This window comes from Patiria miniata, unplaced genomic scaffold, assembly GCF_015706575.1.
Source record: "Patiria miniata isolate m_02_andy unplaced genomic scaffold, ASM1570657v1 HiC_scaffold_20, whole genome shotgun sequence".
NCBI classification, from domain to species: Eukaryota; Metazoa; Echinodermata; class Asteroidea; order Valvatida; family Asterinidae; genus Patiria; species Patiria miniata.
This window is the reverse complement of record NW_024037059.1, coordinates 31,517,385-31,533,251: the sequence shown is the minus strand read 5'-3', so window position 1 is coordinate 31,533,251 and position 15,867 is coordinate 31,517,385. Positions and strand designations below refer to the sequence as shown.

The 15,867-nt window shown below is 40.7% G+C and overlaps 1 protein-coding gene across 1 annotated transcript; it reads left to right on the top strand.

The window, feature by feature from the left end:
- Positions 1-4,965: 4,965 nt before the first annotated feature.
- On the top strand, positions 4,966-15,562 carry LOC119728904 (endoglucanase 4-like). Its single transcript, XM_038201334.1, has 13 exons — positions 4,966-5,027; positions 6,155-6,370; positions 8,539-8,922; positions 9,040-9,406; positions 9,518-9,679; positions 10,063-10,247; positions 10,381-10,540; positions 10,848-10,959; positions 11,210-11,378; positions 12,200-12,341; positions 12,464-12,629; positions 14,317-14,507; positions 14,888-15,562. The coding sequence occupies exons 2-13, from the start codon at positions 6,161-6,163 to the stop codon at positions 14,920-14,922; spliced, it is 2,283 nt and encodes a 760-aa protein (XP_038057262.1). The 5' UTR covers positions 4,966-5,027; positions 6,155-6,160; the 3' UTR covers positions 14,923-15,562.
- The last annotated feature ends 305 nt before the right edge of the window (positions 15,563-15,867 follow it).

The following is a 15,867-nucleotide window of genomic DNA, read 5'->3' as shown; positions in this document are numbered from 1 at the left end:
GACCGGAGCTTTTATGCAGTGTGAGCTGTGTTTGGTTATCGATTGTCAGACAAGGCATTCTATTGACAGGTGGATTAGGGGAAGACCTGCCGCGCCAGTCAATGGATCATAATGACGTCCAGACAGGTTGGGTTTATTGTCATGCGCTTTAACTGGTCAACACGTACCTGGAAAATACCAGGATTTTCAAAATACGACCTGCGTAATACTTGCGTCATAACAACATACGACCAATCACGCAAGCTGACAAACACCACTAGGTGCGTCATATTAACCCTCAGCAAACATTGACCAATAAAACCTCCTGTCAATATGAACGTCACAGCACTACTAAACCAATCACTATCAGAGACGGAGATATGTTTAAACAGTTTGAGAAAAGTTCCAATTGTTCCCAAACCTCATCTGGATACGCCCCAGAAGCAGATGATAGGAAACCAAAAGACAAATGAGATAGGTGCAGTATAAGGTGTATCACAATATACCACCCTTGGTAATATTGCGCGTCGTCTCGGTACATAATAACAATGAGACTAGATTAGAGTTAGAAGCAACAAAACATGATCAGATTTCACAGGGGTCTAGTTTTTACCTGGAACATGCACTATCAATGAAGATGTACTCTTAATGTAGTTAGACCTATTCATTTTGAAATGAGACATTGAACTCCAAAAAATTGGCCTATTTCGAATAATATTCTCGGCCCGACAAATGAAAATCAGTTCTTGCACGGTTGACTGGTTCCCGCCTTCTATCAGAGTCGCAAATGCAGAGAGGCAGGAAACCTTGGAAAACCATGGAAAAACCTGTCCCCCCCCCAAAAAAAATAGAGGTCCAAAATAGAAAATAGAACATACTAACTTTTAAGAGAGTAAAAATGTTGATGCATGAACTAGGATTTCTGCACCTGAGGCGTGCTTCCTGTGTAGATCATGGGCGTCGCGGGGGGGGGGGGGCGTCTATATGTAAATGGGGGTGGGGTGCATGGGCAAATGTTCCCCGCCCACCCTCGAAAAATGATAAATAGAGAATGTGCTAGAGATAGTACGAGGATTTTTTTTTTTGGGGGGGGGAATGTGCTTTGCGCCCCCAGGAAAAATCCTGGTGATTCCCATGTTGTAGATCATGTTATTATGATCACATGCAGGAATCACTGCATGAGGGCGATAGGGATTTGACTACACCATCCGTCCGCAAAACCGTTTAACTCATGGCAAAATAGCTGAAAGGGAAAGGAATAAACAAAAACGCCTAGCCACTATTTAAGATTTGAACTAAATCAAATGCACATCTTGTTAACAAGAAAAAAGAACCTGTTTTTTTCAAAACATGAAATACATCGCTAAGTTTTGCATAGTTCCCTAAACCTATAGGCCTAGTCAAGCAGATTGCCGCACACAGTCAGAGCATATAATGAGAAAGATATTTGACTATAAAAAATATCGCAGAATTGTCCTTTGAAAAAAAATCACAGGATAATTGGCAATGGCCGCCACTTGGACAGTTTTGAAAATTGCTTGTTATTCTATGATTTATTTTGAAAGAACAAATCTGCGATGGCCCTATAGCCAAATATCTTTCCCATGACTGACTGTGTGCCAAACGTCATGCTTTTATAGTCAAACTGAACAATCTTATCACCAATCTGCTGTACGACCACTACCAGGTAATTCATCGAAGCTATGGATGAAATCGGCCAACTATTATTCATCACACCCATACACAATGAACAATCACCTTCTAACCGCATCAATGAATGTAAATTCGAATCAATAAAATACGTACAATAGAGGAATATAATGCAGAGTTGAATATTCTTTTATCGTATTCGTAGCATAAAAGAGGCCCCGGAAGCTTAGAATATTTAGAATACTACAACCATGAAATTCTGAGTAATTAGATGACTCCCCTCAAAAGTCCCCCACCAAAATATCATGAAAATAAAACCAAACTTTAATGCAAATCGCATGTGGAAACCTCGTATTTGAGGGTTCAACAAATACAACACTCTTGTGTGTTGTAGAAATGTATTATGTGAAATCGTGTGCGCACAATATATGCTAATAGTTGGTACACACATGCAAAAAAAGTGTGTAAATTAAGTGAAAATAAACAAAACATTAGTGAATTTGGCTAAAATCTTTCATTTGAGGATTCAACACACGACTAGATTGAACATGATGTTAATCCAACCATATTGTGCATGGACAAATCCTCCTTAACAAATGAACCCTATAATAGACCTATGACATAATGACGTCACGCTGGTTTACATGCGCTGTGAACTATCACGGGAGTCGTGGGGAGGATTGTCTCTCCGGCGTCCCAGGATGAAAGCACACATGTCAACAAAGCTTGACGTCATTATGTCCTAGATCTATTAGAGGTGTTTATGATGAACCGTAATGATTGGGACGGATACACGGTATAAACGTCAACAACATTCTAGGCCTACTTGGAATCACACCCAAATTTACGCAGTTTAAAAAGCATGGCTTTAGACTGTAAATGGTTATGTAATAACAAGAATCCTCGCTGTATATCATGACGTCCTTTGAGACTACGACTGCATCATTCACTGTGTCACCCATCTATTGTCTGCATTGTCTGGTCAATTCAGTCTCCAGCTGCTTTTATGGGTGCGTCTTGGGTTGGTCTGGCATCATGAATTGATGCTGTATCGATCATCGGTCGTTGGTCATAGGTTGGTCCAACATTAACGAATTGTAGCCACGGGCGTAAATCGGGGGGGGGGGGGCTATTGAATCATTCCACCACTTTTCCGTGATGAAAAAAACAAAATGCGGATTTCGAGGTATTTTTCGAACGTCCCAACAACACAAATGTATTCAATATCGCACTGAAAAGTGGAGAAACGAGGTACAAAAGCTCTTAATATGCGCCGTTTTGATGTAAGCGCGAGTATACGTATTGATATACATCTATATCCTGAAGAGCGTCCCTTATAATATGTAATGCGGTGTCTGCCCCCCCCCCCCTTCAAATTTCCATGGCCGGGCAATTTTTAGATTTTGGTCACCCCCATTACCCCCACTCGCCGGCACAGATTTACGCCACTGATTGAAGTTCTCATATGGGAGTGTTTTGTTCCAGTAGTGGAGCTGTCCTCATTCGGATTTTGGAAAACTACACTCAACCAAAAAAGAAAGGAGCCCCCTTCCTATACTTTTTTGTCTAACTCAAAAACTACTGAGTACCTCTCGCTCAAATAACGACTAATCAGTACAGAAATTCCTTAGCAATCCAGCCGTACTCTTTATTTGGCCAAAAACAGTGATAATGTGTACGAATTTATGCAATTTATGACAAATGATACCGAAAACTGTTGCACGTTTGTATACGTGCAAGTTATGGTTCACACTCACCTTGCGCGTATACAAAAGTGCAACTTTTTTCGGTACCATTTGTCAAAATTGCATAATTTTGTACACATTATCACTGTTTGGGCCAAACAAAGAGTGTGGCTGGATTGCTAAGGAAATTCTGTACTCAGTCGTAATTTGAGCAAGATGTGCCAAGTAGTTTTTGAGTAAGACCAGAAAGTATTGAGGGTAGATGAATGTTTAGAAAGTGTTCACCAACCATTGCATGCACTCATTATTGCAAAAATACTGAGTCAAGGAAACTACCTTGGCACAAATCCTCATGTTCAGAGTGATTTTAGGATTGGTTTCCGCAATGATTAGCAAATGAAATCTTAAAGATCCCATCTGTTTTAGATTGATACTTCATAAAATTAACTTGAGTTAATTTTGTAAATGAAATTAATTTATCTAAATGAGCATTTCAAACTGCATTTAAGAACATTGAAATAAAAACTGAACCAATTCAGACTGTTAACTTTCACAATTTATATCATATTTACAATTTATAATATTTCTGCATAGACCTTATGCATTAAGGCGGAGGGAAGGACCAGATGGAGACACAGGGCCCAAGTGCAAAGATGAAGACAACTTGCCCCCCTTTGCCCCAGTCCCCCCCAGTTTTCCCCACAACACTTTATCTACAAATAGATTAATATTAGGTTTATTTTCTTCGCTGTTAAGATTCCTAACAAGTTGAATATAGAGAGTTAATCATCGGTTCTGTGGACACATTTTCGGCCAATGAAAGCATTACAATAACGTATAAACATTGGTAAAATTGGTAGACACAATACGCCACACATGATTGTATTTCTAGCCGTATAGATATCTTTGCACATTTTGTTTTATACCATTCTGCGGTTCGATACATTTCTCATTCATAAAAACGACTATACATTCAAGTTGCTCTAGTTGCTTATTTCCGGACCATTGAATGGTCCCCCCCCCAAAAAAAATTCCTTGCCCCCATATTGCCCCCCCCCCCAAATGTTTTAGAGTCTGGCGCCGCCTTGTCCGGTCCTCCTCGCCCGCGACTTAGCGCAGAAAACTTGCGCAGGTGTGTATATATAGGGGTTGAATGGCACTGCACTATGGCAAGGTATCGTTTTATGCGCCAGAATGATTCGAATTTCCGTTGAAGGATTTAGTGCTTGGTCAGTCATTCAGAGTGATATTTAAGCAACTTCATACAATTTAATTAGAAATTGCCATTATGAAAAAGGTCGCTGAATATTTATTTATACCAGCTATACTTCTAGTTTTTTGTTTCTTTTTTCAAAACATCTGGAATATATGCCGTCGAGTTTACACTTCGTTGGACTTTAAAGATTAGCCACGACTTTAATTAGTGACGTTATCGGTGACATTTGTATGTCTTTGTTTTATAATGCTTGTGAAAAACGGTTGGTTTCCGACAAAGTGACCGTTTCTATGCGAGATTAGTCGCGCATGGGATCCGCACTGCCACATGCCTGTGTGCTACGTCATCGTATAACAGCTCCACTTTTCCCTATAAACTCTCTGCACGGAGGTCATTATGATCCACTGACGGGCAGTTCCTCCCCTGAACTACTTCAGTGGACAATCATCAGTAGATGTCGGAAGGGATCGAGTGAACGAGAAGAGATACGGAAAAGGGTAAGCAGTGTCTATTGCGCAGACGCTTGTCTTCAAATCTAGACACGTTAGAAAACCATGCATGATAAGGAAATAGGAATGCAGACCAAAATAAGGAAAATCTAATAAAAAACATGTTTTGATTTTCCTTTTTTTTCGACTACAAATTTAAAGTATTAAATAGAAGACATGAAAAATAGAATAAAAAAATGTCAATCGTGATGTATAACCTCGACCAAACCAAAAAGTGAATCGACACTTGCAATGTTTGTTATGACTTATGATTAGGATGTGTGTTGATTCAAAATGTAATGTCCATAAAGAATTTGAATGCCTCAAAATCGGGAGCGATAACAATCAGCAATTTGCTTTAAATTCAATACGTTGAGATACATTTGAATTATGTTACTATTTATTTGAATAAAGCGGTCAAAATCTAAATTTTAATTTTTAAAAACAATCTTAAATTATACAAATACAAGTAGGTGACCCAATTTAAATTGTTAACAGGTAGATGTAAACGGGCAGACACAGAACTTCAATCAAGCAATCATCGAGAAGACCACAACAAAGAGACTTAAACAACCACGACAAGAGACTTAGAAAGACTCACACAACAGAATGGGAAACACACACTAGACGGACAGATGAACAGACAAACAGTAGACAGACACATATTCTGGTAGACAGTCAAAACTTAAGCATGGGACAAACGGAAGGACAGGGAGATGGACAGACATACAAACACAGCATACACGGCACCAATGCAAACAACATGACAGCCACGACAGAGAGAATTGGGCAGACTAAGAAACACACACAACGGACAGACCGACAAACGAACGGACTAACAATATACAACAGTGAAGACTAACAACGTTAAGCATGTGTATAGATGGACAAACGCAACATTGATAGTCTTCACGCGAACACACCTAGCGAACACAACAGTATACTGTTGGATTAACACATTAAAGTTATTCCTTAATTCATTTGATTTCAGGAAAGAGAAAATAAAATTAAAGTTGTGTATCCAGTGGGAACGAAAATGGTATTTTTCCTTAGGGAATTTCAATTATTGAATTACGATACACAAATGTTCAGTTCACAGCTGAGCGTTACTTTTTTTCCGATTTAATTCTCTTCAGATTAAGATGCTACGAACCATGTTAATGTGTGTTGGGTTCCTGCTAGTCTATTTCTCATTGGCTGACGCAGCATGCTACACATGTGGAAGTACAACAAACATCAGGAATCAGTGGCCTGGTAACTTTGATGCCGAGTTCTCAATTCCCATCACGAATTCAGTGTCCGGAGGCTGGAAGCTGAAACTACAGTTCTCCAAACCAGTCACAAGCCTTCAGGTGGGTACATTGTAGATATAGGAATGCAATTCATAGCGAACTTCTCTTATCAAAAAGACGAATGAAATAGTATGACAATGTAGATGAAGATATAAAGATATAAAGATATAGGCAGGGGCAGCGGAACCGGGGGAAAGCCCCCCCCCATTTTCCCAGGGCAACAAAAGTGCCCCTCTCGATCGCAATTATTAAAGCACCTCCTCGAGATGAAAACAAAACTTCCCCCTCAAACGCACACATATGAAAGCATGTGATCGCGCTACAAATAAAATTGCCTCCTCTCTTGCAATGAAAACTGACCCTCAAAAACACAAGTACTCCTCTCGCAGCAACAAGATTGTGCCCTTCTCGAGATGGAACCCCCCCCGAAAGCACAAATACCCCTCTCGCAATATACAATTGTGCCCCTCTCGAGATAGAAAATTGGCCATCACAAACGGTATTGCTCCTCTCGCGATAACTTCTCGAGATGTAAAACTGGCCCTCGAAAGCACACATTAAAGTGCCCCGCTCGCAACATTAAAATTGTGCCCCTCTCATTGGAAACTGGCCTTTACAAATAGTAGTGCTCCTCCTCACGCGACTAAAATGTTCACTGAGCTGGCCATCAAAGGCTAGAGTGCCCCTCTCGTTGATTCTTTCAACACTTCTCAAATACATGGTCGGACCCAGAGAGGTTATCGCCAGGCAGCGGCGGCGGAACGGTTTTCAAACTGAGAGGGGGGGGGGGGCATTACCAAAAGGGGCAATTGCTCATTTTTTTTTGGCACATCTGTGCTGAAATGTCGACATCTTTTTTTTTTCACCGGACACTTGGTATCGATAAAAAAGGATAGTTGGGGGGGGGGGGGGAGGGGGGATGGTACCATCTTCCAAAATAGGGCGCTCTTCATAACCGGCTGTTATGCAAACTACGCATTATGTCATGTGCCCTTTTTCAGGGTGTATGTTGTAAAGGTTTTGGGGCTTGGTTTTCATATTCTGTGTTCATGTCAGAACTCTCGTTTTGGGGAATGTTTACTGAAAACAAATTATCCGATATTTTAGGGCCAGTTTTGTTCTCATCTGGAGGGGGCACATTTATGTCCGCAAGAGGCCACTTGGGTAAATCGGGGGGGGGGGGGGGCAAGTCCCTTGGTTCCGCCGTCCCTGCTTTCAGGGGCTGAGGTTGTGCGGTGTGCCGAAGGCCCAAGGGCGGATCCAAGGGCGGGGGCAACGGGCTATGCCCAGGCGCGGTTCTACGGGGGGGGGGGGGGGGGGCGCTAGGGGGGCTGTAGCCCCCCCCCAATTTTTTTGTCTAGCCCCCCAAAAAATAAATTTCGTAAAAAAAAAAATTGCATTAGCAAAAAGAAGGATTGTGATGTACATGCGAACGGTCTCCCCCTAAAAGAAGAAATAGCCGTGACAAGGGTGCATTAGTTAATATAGTTTGAATGATTTTAGGATTTTATTGGCGCTCCCCATTGAAAATATGGCATGAGCCCCCCCCCCCCACCCCCCCCCCCCCACCTATTGATTTTCGGAGGCCTAAGTGTGTGGAAAAAATAACCGGTCAACATTTCAGCACGCCTCCCTGAAAAAAATCTGGATCCACCGTGCTAGCCCCCCAAAATATTGGTTCTAGAACCGCGCCTGGCCATGCCTCCCCCACGTCACAAAAAAGGCAGCCACGACGTACACCACCATCTTTTCCTGCCAAAAAAGTTTAAAGTGGTCAGAAATTGCCTCAGATCACACCACAGAGCATCTATAATCCATTTCTTTTTCGAGGCCCTTGGGCCGGCCCAGAACCAACGCCGTGAATTTGTGGACCCACTTTTTTGGGGGGGACCAATTTTGTGCCCATCCCCCTCCCCACAAAAAAGGGTTCTCGATCCACCATTGTGGAGGCCGAAAGGCTCTCACTTTCATACCAACGGAAGGTGCCCCTTTTTCTGGATAAATGCTCCTCTTTTGGCGTTGGTCAGGATTTCTGAACAGTTTTTTTTTTCTTATGATTTTGACCGATTTGCCTTTTATGGAGTGTCATTAATTTGAAAGCTCTTACTAAACTTTATGTTTTTATTTTTCTTCAAATTGCACTGCGTAAATAAACTTTGTTTCTAAACTGAGTGGTGCAAACTTGTAATGTTCATCCCATTTTCCTTTCTTTTTTTCATTCCAAACAGATTTGGAAAGCAAATATCAAGAACACTAACGGCGACTCCACTCTGTACATCCTGGAGAACAAAAGATGGAACCGAAACCTGTCCCCAGGACAGAACCTAGCCATGAGCTTCCTCGGTCAGTTTGACGGTCAAGCTCCCAGCTTTACTGTCCGTCTACTTGGCCAGGCAGATTGTGGTCAATGTTCGGACAGCGCAGTTATTCACACCACACCACGTCCAGCAGTTTCCACTCCCCTGGGCTGCAGAACCTGCTGTTCTTCGGCTCAAATCACCCACGAATGGCCAGGAAACTTCAATGGAGAGTTCATCTTACCGATCGAGAATGAGGTGACCGGTGGCTGGGAGGTGGAGCTTCTGTTCTCCGAGCCAGTTTCAAATCTTCAGGTATTTTGAACTTCTGTAAATAAAATGACAAGAATCCCCTTGACGACGATTTCTGTCACAGAATCTTTTATTTTATAAAACGAATTGATTCTTAAATACCTTAAATCTTTTTCACAGGTTTACAATGCCCTAATTACCGACATCTTGAATGGAGGTACAATTTACAGATTGAGGAACAAGAATTACAATGCTGACCTCGCTGCGGGGACTGTAAACACCCAAAGGTTTCAGGCTTCTACGACAGTTACTCCTAGCTTCACTGCTCACATGGTCGGTCAACCAGAATGTTGCCAAGACGATCCAACATCCTGTCAAACGTCTACAACAGTCTCACCACCCACAACTGAACCTTCAACGGAACTTCCAACAGAACTTTCCAGTGAACCTCGCACTGTACCTTCAACAAGACTTCCAATTACTGCACACACAACAACTGCGGTGAAACCCGTTGAGACAACACGCGTCACTCAATGGACTTCGTCAGGTAATGCTAAAAAATATTGTATTTCTCTTGTTCTTAAGGCATGGACAATTCAGAACTCCTCATACAATGACCGAGTTCCCCTTGCATTTTTGATCTTTGTGTTTTCTGTAGCTCCCTACGACTATGCTGAAGTGATTCATAAGTCCATCTTGTTCTATGAGGCACAGCGATCAGGACCTTTACCACCCGATAACCGCATACACTGGAGATCTGACAGCACTTTGAATGACATGGGAATTAATGGAGAAGACTTGACTGGTGGATGGTTTGATGGTAAATATGCAACTAACTGTGGACTTCTAAACAAAAGATGTCCACATAAACCAGGTTTGAGATACGTTGTGTAGACTTGCCCACGTCCTCGCAAGGTTTTCCCCCACAAAATAGAGTTGTTGATTTTACTCAAAAACTAGGAATTTCCAAGGTATGTTGATGTGTCGCAAATGGTTGAGTTTTTGAAAAGGGATATTAATAAGTCCGAATTTCAGCCCGGGAAATTAATTCTGGATAAAATAAGAGCATTTTGAAACTGTACTTTCAAACTCGAAAACTTTAGTACACGAGAACAAAGAAATATCTGCACAAGGATACAACTTTCAGTATTCGTGTGTGTGTGTGTGTGTGTTTATAATAATTAGTGACATTTCTGTTTACAGCTGGAGACCACGTGAAATTTGGTTTTCCCATGGCATCAACTGTAACTGTTCTTGCCTGGGGCTTGGTCGAGTACCGCGACGCCTACCTTGCATCAGGGGAATTAGACAACATGCTGGATTGCATCAAGTGGGCAACTGACTACTTCCTAAAATGCCACACTGGACAATATGAATTCTACGGACAGGTAAGATTCACGATATAACACAGATTATCAAATCTCAAAATCAGTCAATAAAAACCTATTTAGATTTTTGAATTCCAGTTGGTCCTCTGCCCGGTTATGCAAAACATTGCTGTAACTTCAATATGTTATTCAGGTTGGTGACGGCAACCTTGATCATGCGTACTGGGGCCGACCAGAAGACATGACAATGCGCCGACCTGCCTTTAAGATCACAGCTGCTAACCCTGGGACTGAGGTTGTTGCTGAAACAGCTGCAGCATTGGCTGCTTCCAGCATTGCCTTTAGGCAAACAGGTAAGATAAAGCTTATGTTGTAATGTTGCACATTGTCACTTCAAAGATTTACATAAAAAAATAAAATAAAAATACATTTATTGAGGCAACAGTGACCGTGACCAGTGAGGGTATAGTTTGGCGAATATCATGCAGTAAAATGACGCACAAGAACCGATGTGTTTTGGTTTGTGGGCCATTCCACTCTACCAAGGAAGTGATCATATTTTAGCCTGCCAGACTGACATTAACATTTACACCACTGATTTTTATATAAAATGTGATTCACAGCAACTTTATAAACATTTCTCTACAAATAACTTTGTAGATCCAACTTACGCCGAAGAACTTCTTCAGAATGCGATAGAACTGTACGCTTTCGCTGACCAATACAGAGGAACTTACACCAATGCTATTCCTAACGCTGCTAGTTTCTATAAGTAAGTCTTCATTTTTTTCCCGAAGATTCTCAGAGTAATTATGATATTGATTGTGGTTTCAGTGTTTTGATGGATGCATTTCCTGATGCTTTTTTTTGGTCTACCATTTTACTTCGAGTTATGAACTGTATGTTGAGTGAGATTGGGAACTAAAACTATATAGACCAAGCTGTTTGGGGATGGCATCAGTTGAAATTGCGTACAAAATCGATTCTTCCCCGTGAATTGTTATTTTCTGTTCATCAATTAGTTCTTATAGTGGTTACGGGGATGAGTTAGCATGGAGTGCAGCATGGTTGGCCCGTGCTACCGGTAACAACACGTATCTGACGGCGGCAAATAAGCACTACGATGCCTTCCATATCGGAGATGGCACACCCTGGGCATTTTCCTGGGATGATAAGAAAGCTGGAGTTATGGTATGTGGTACTACGTGTTGCAAACAAACAATGTTGGTTCAAAACAAATAAATAATCAATCAGAAGGACTCCCACTGTTTAAGCCTGCAGTGTGCCACAGTACGTGAGAACGTTAATATAGTTACTCCGTCATTTTTTGGACAAACTATTTCGTTCCCTATAGAAATATAGCTCAAAAACATCGTGAGTGCCTCTTTAAACCTGGTTGAACTTTTCACCCAAAGGCAAAGATCATACCCAGGCCAACTCCCATAGGATGTGTATTGTCCGGCTCCAACCATCACAAGGCTTGAGAAGTACAATGCTGTTATCACAAGGCCATCAATCATCATGTCATTAGGCCTGTATATCCTCGGGAGCGGTGGCCCGGCAAAAACCAGGAACGATAAAACCTTTTTTTCAAACTGGTACTGACCAAACGCAGAGTAATCAGGGCATACACCATTTTCTTTGCTTGAAATTATTTTCTTAAGCGAAGAGGGCCTGTATTCATCTATTTAGACACTTTGAAAAGAAATGATGTTCACCTAAATATCTGAAGGGATTGTTTTAGACCGTAACACTCATACACCAATAATATACTGAAAACTTCAGTATTGTGATGGATTACAGGTAAAATGAAACGATGGCTCATCGCAGCGTTAAAATCTCCAACGAGAAATTTTCTCAACATCAGAAGCTTAGCAGCTATAGTGTGTGGACTTTTCGATCTTTGGATTTGAGCTACAAACGTAAAGATGAGTCAAGATTGGTGGAGAAGTTTGTGGTCACGTGGTCTAGTGCATCCGATGATGAATGATGATGCATTTCTAATATTGCAGATGATGATGTATCAATTGACTGGTGCTACTCGTTATAAGACTGCTATCACCAATTACTTGAATAGCTGGCAACCAGGGAACATCCAGTACACACCAAAGGGACTAGCATGGAGCGTCCAGTGGGGAACTAACCGTTATGCGGGTACGCAAATGTAACTGTTATCAAAATAATCGCTTATTTCATATATTTCTCATATAATTCAACAATATGCATAAATCTAAAATTGTAACCAAATTATTTATTTGCGTCTTATTTGTTGACAGCCAGCACTGCCTTCCTTGCTCTGGTTGCTGCACACGAAGGAATCGAAGTAAGGAAATACCAAGACTTTGCCAAGCAGCAGATTAACTACATGTTGGGTGATGGTGGCAGAAGTTTCGTGGTAGGCTTTGGCAATAATCCGCCGCATTCCCCGCACCATCGAGCAAGGTAAGCTGACTAAACAGGGCGAGTCAATAAGAAGGTGACCGAATTTACGCCAAAAAAAATATTTAAACAAATATTTAGCTCGCTCATAAATAAATAACATGTAAAAATCATAAAAGAATAACATAGGGATGAGGTACATATTATTGATTAGTAACTGTTATATCTATTTTAATAAAAGATCACAAAATTCAGCTGTCCACCACTTATCATTTACCACCCTACGCACTGAATAAAATAAAGGTAAGTTAAGAAAAAGGAAACCCAAATGTCGCCCCTATTTTTGTTTTTGTTTTTAAGAAGTTCTGCATTTCCAAATTTAGGATATAAAAAAACCAGTTAATAAGTTTTCATTTAGTACAAGAATCATTCAGATTACTCATGGTCTTTTCCAGCTATGCAATTTTGAACACTAACACCGTGTTTAACTGTGTCCACGGATCACAGTAATAAAGGTAGGTGATATTTCAGCAAAACGTTAACTAAAAACCACATCAGGACACGCTGATAACCATGATAACGGGCACTTATCATAACATTTATTTTAAAACCTGCTGCTTCCAATGTTAAAATGTCATGCTTTAAAATGTCAAGAGTTTATATTGCCCTGCTTTCTACTTGGCTACCCCGGAGACTTATGGAATTATTCTGATATCATTCTCAGGATATGACATGGTTTCATTTTACTGACACATCACATACCTTAAATGTGATCCGTGGACAATGTTAAACAACAGTCTTTGTGTTCAAGAGATCATTACCGAAAAAGTACATGAGCGATTAGAATGATTCTTTCTTTAAAAGAAAAATTATTAATTGGGCTTTCATATCCCAGATTTGGAAAACGCTACAAGCAAAAATTCTTTTAAAAAAATAGGGAACACCATTTGTTTTTTTTTAGTATTCACCCTGTATTGAAACATAGATGTTTTCCCACCTCCATGCATGAACGGAAACTTGCAAAGGAAAAAAAAAAACCCAGCCAAAATGATCACCATCAATATTTCAGAAGGGCAGAGTTGACTTATTCCTTATATTCCAAATCTTAATATAAAAATAATATATCGGTCTTGATTCAACCAATTAAATAAAATCTTATTTGCATTTTGAATGTCTTTGGGATTTAGCGCAATATATAAATTCCAATGCATTGCTAATGGGGTCGCTTAGTAAAACATCCATAACTTCTGATAGCATGGACGAATTTCAGTAATTCTTTCTTTTTTTGACAGCGACCTGAGCTGTTATGACTTTTTATCCTCGAGCTTTGCGCATCTTTTGATACAAAAAACATAAACATCGGACCACGGGTTGCGCTTACATATATATTCCCCTGATCATGTGCCAATTAAACATTCTTAATACCATTTCAGCTCCCTTGGGAGTATACAGCTCGATGGAGCCTGTTAGGCGCAAGGCAGCTAATTCAATCACAACAACCGTCTCTGCCCTCACAGGTACCCATTTGCTCCTAGCCCCTTGGTGGAGAGAAGCAACGAGTGACAAAGTGCCTTGCCCAAGGGCACAAGCACCATCGACCCCGGGCTGGACTCGAACCCACAACCTGCAGCTTACCCACAGACCACGAATCCAGCGCCCTTAGCCACGAGGCCACAACACTCCAGTAAAGGCACTTTTTTTACGAAGCCCCTTTTTATATTTGTTTATTGGACTTTCGCTTTTATTTCAGCTCCTGTCCTGATTTTCCCGCGCACTGTGGTTGGAGTAATCTAAACGACCCTGACCCTAACCTCCACGTGTTAGAGGGCGCCCTTGTCGGTGGGCCAGACATTAATGATGGTTTCGTCAATGACAGGTTGGACTACATTCAGAACGAGGTAGCGACCGATTACAATGCTGGTTTCCAGTCAGCTCTGGCAGGTGGGTAGTAATGTAAAACAGGATTGTTTTTCTCATTTTGAGGCAGTGAGAATGTTGTTAACTCAAGACAGCATAATCGGTTTTTTTTTTTGTATTTCCAATGTCTCTCAGAATGCATCAAATAGCCTTGTACTTTACTGTGCCTTAAAGGTTTTGCAAGGGGCTGTATATTCTTCATTCAAGAAGTTATCTTCACGGTTGTCCTATCTAGATGCTGCAGTCGATTGGTTGATTGCATCAATAATGGTCTTTATTTTAAAGATTCAGTGGACCAATCTCACGCAAGATCATTTCATCAACTCTCATCATTAATTCTCATATATTACTCACCATTTTGTTCCTATTAACATACATGATTTGTTTGTTCTTTCGTTTCTCAGGTTTGAAGTTTTTGGACATGAATGGCCTATATTAGACGGCAAAGGGACAACTAATACTCTTCGATTATGTAAGATAATTCCAAACATGAGTCAAACAGCTGGAAGCTGTGAATTAAAATTTAAGTGCTTAGTGGTTGAATATCAATTTTTTATTTATCAGTTTTTCTCAAAAACATATTGTTGCGTTTCTCAGGTTTGAATATTTGGACATGAATGACCAATATTAGACGGCAAAGGGACGGCTACTCTTCAATTATGTAGGATTAGTCCAAACATGAGTCAAACAGTTGGAAGCTGGGAATTAAAATTAAAGTGTTGGTTCGAATATTAATTTTATCAGTTTCTCAAAAAGATAAAAAAAAAATAGCCCGGTTATTTTCAACGCTTTCATTCACGTTATTATGTGGCTCATTGAATTGCGAAACGAAATAGAAGAAATACGAGAGCAGTGACGAAATCGTTACATTCAAATAAAAGTGAACGTTAACGAAATAGTTGGGTGTAGAAATCTAAACGTAAGCATAACCAGTGAAAATTGTGGCCATTAACGTCAATAAAATAGAAAATTGAAGATTTGAAAAGAATTGCGAAACGGAATAAAAAAATTAGAGAGCAGTGACGAAATCGTTACATTGAGCAGTGACGAAATCGTTACATTTTTTTTCAATACAAACTGAAGGAAAATCTCTCTCTCTCTTCCAAACCACCCCATCACGAAAATGTTTGAACCTAACGCTGTAGCGCTGGCTCTTTGGAACAATACGCGCTACGCGCAACGCTGAACGGGCACACCAGCATGCATTTGCACACAAATACCGCGTCATGATCCTAACTGTTGAATAGTATTTCCCATTCCCCATGGGCGGATAGTACTTTTTGAGCCGCGGCGTGAATGGGAGCAATAACGAATGCCATGTGATGTGAGTTCCACCAACCAAATGACTAGGATCTGTATGTCAGTTATATAAAGTATTACAACA

Coding starts and splice junctions, on each gene's coding strand:
- LOC119728904 (XM_038201334.1), top strand. CDS start 6,161: ATGCTACGAACCATGTTAATGTGTGTTGGGTTCCTGCTAGTCTATTTC. Junction 10,541..10,847: donor CATTGCCTTTAGGCAAACAG/GTAAGATAAAGC, acceptor ATAACTTTGTAG/ATCCAACTTACGCCGAAGAA. Junction 14,508..14,887: donor TTTCCAGTCAGCTCTGGCAG/GTGGGTAGTAAT, acceptor TTCGTTTCTCAG/GTTTGAAGTTTTTGGACATG.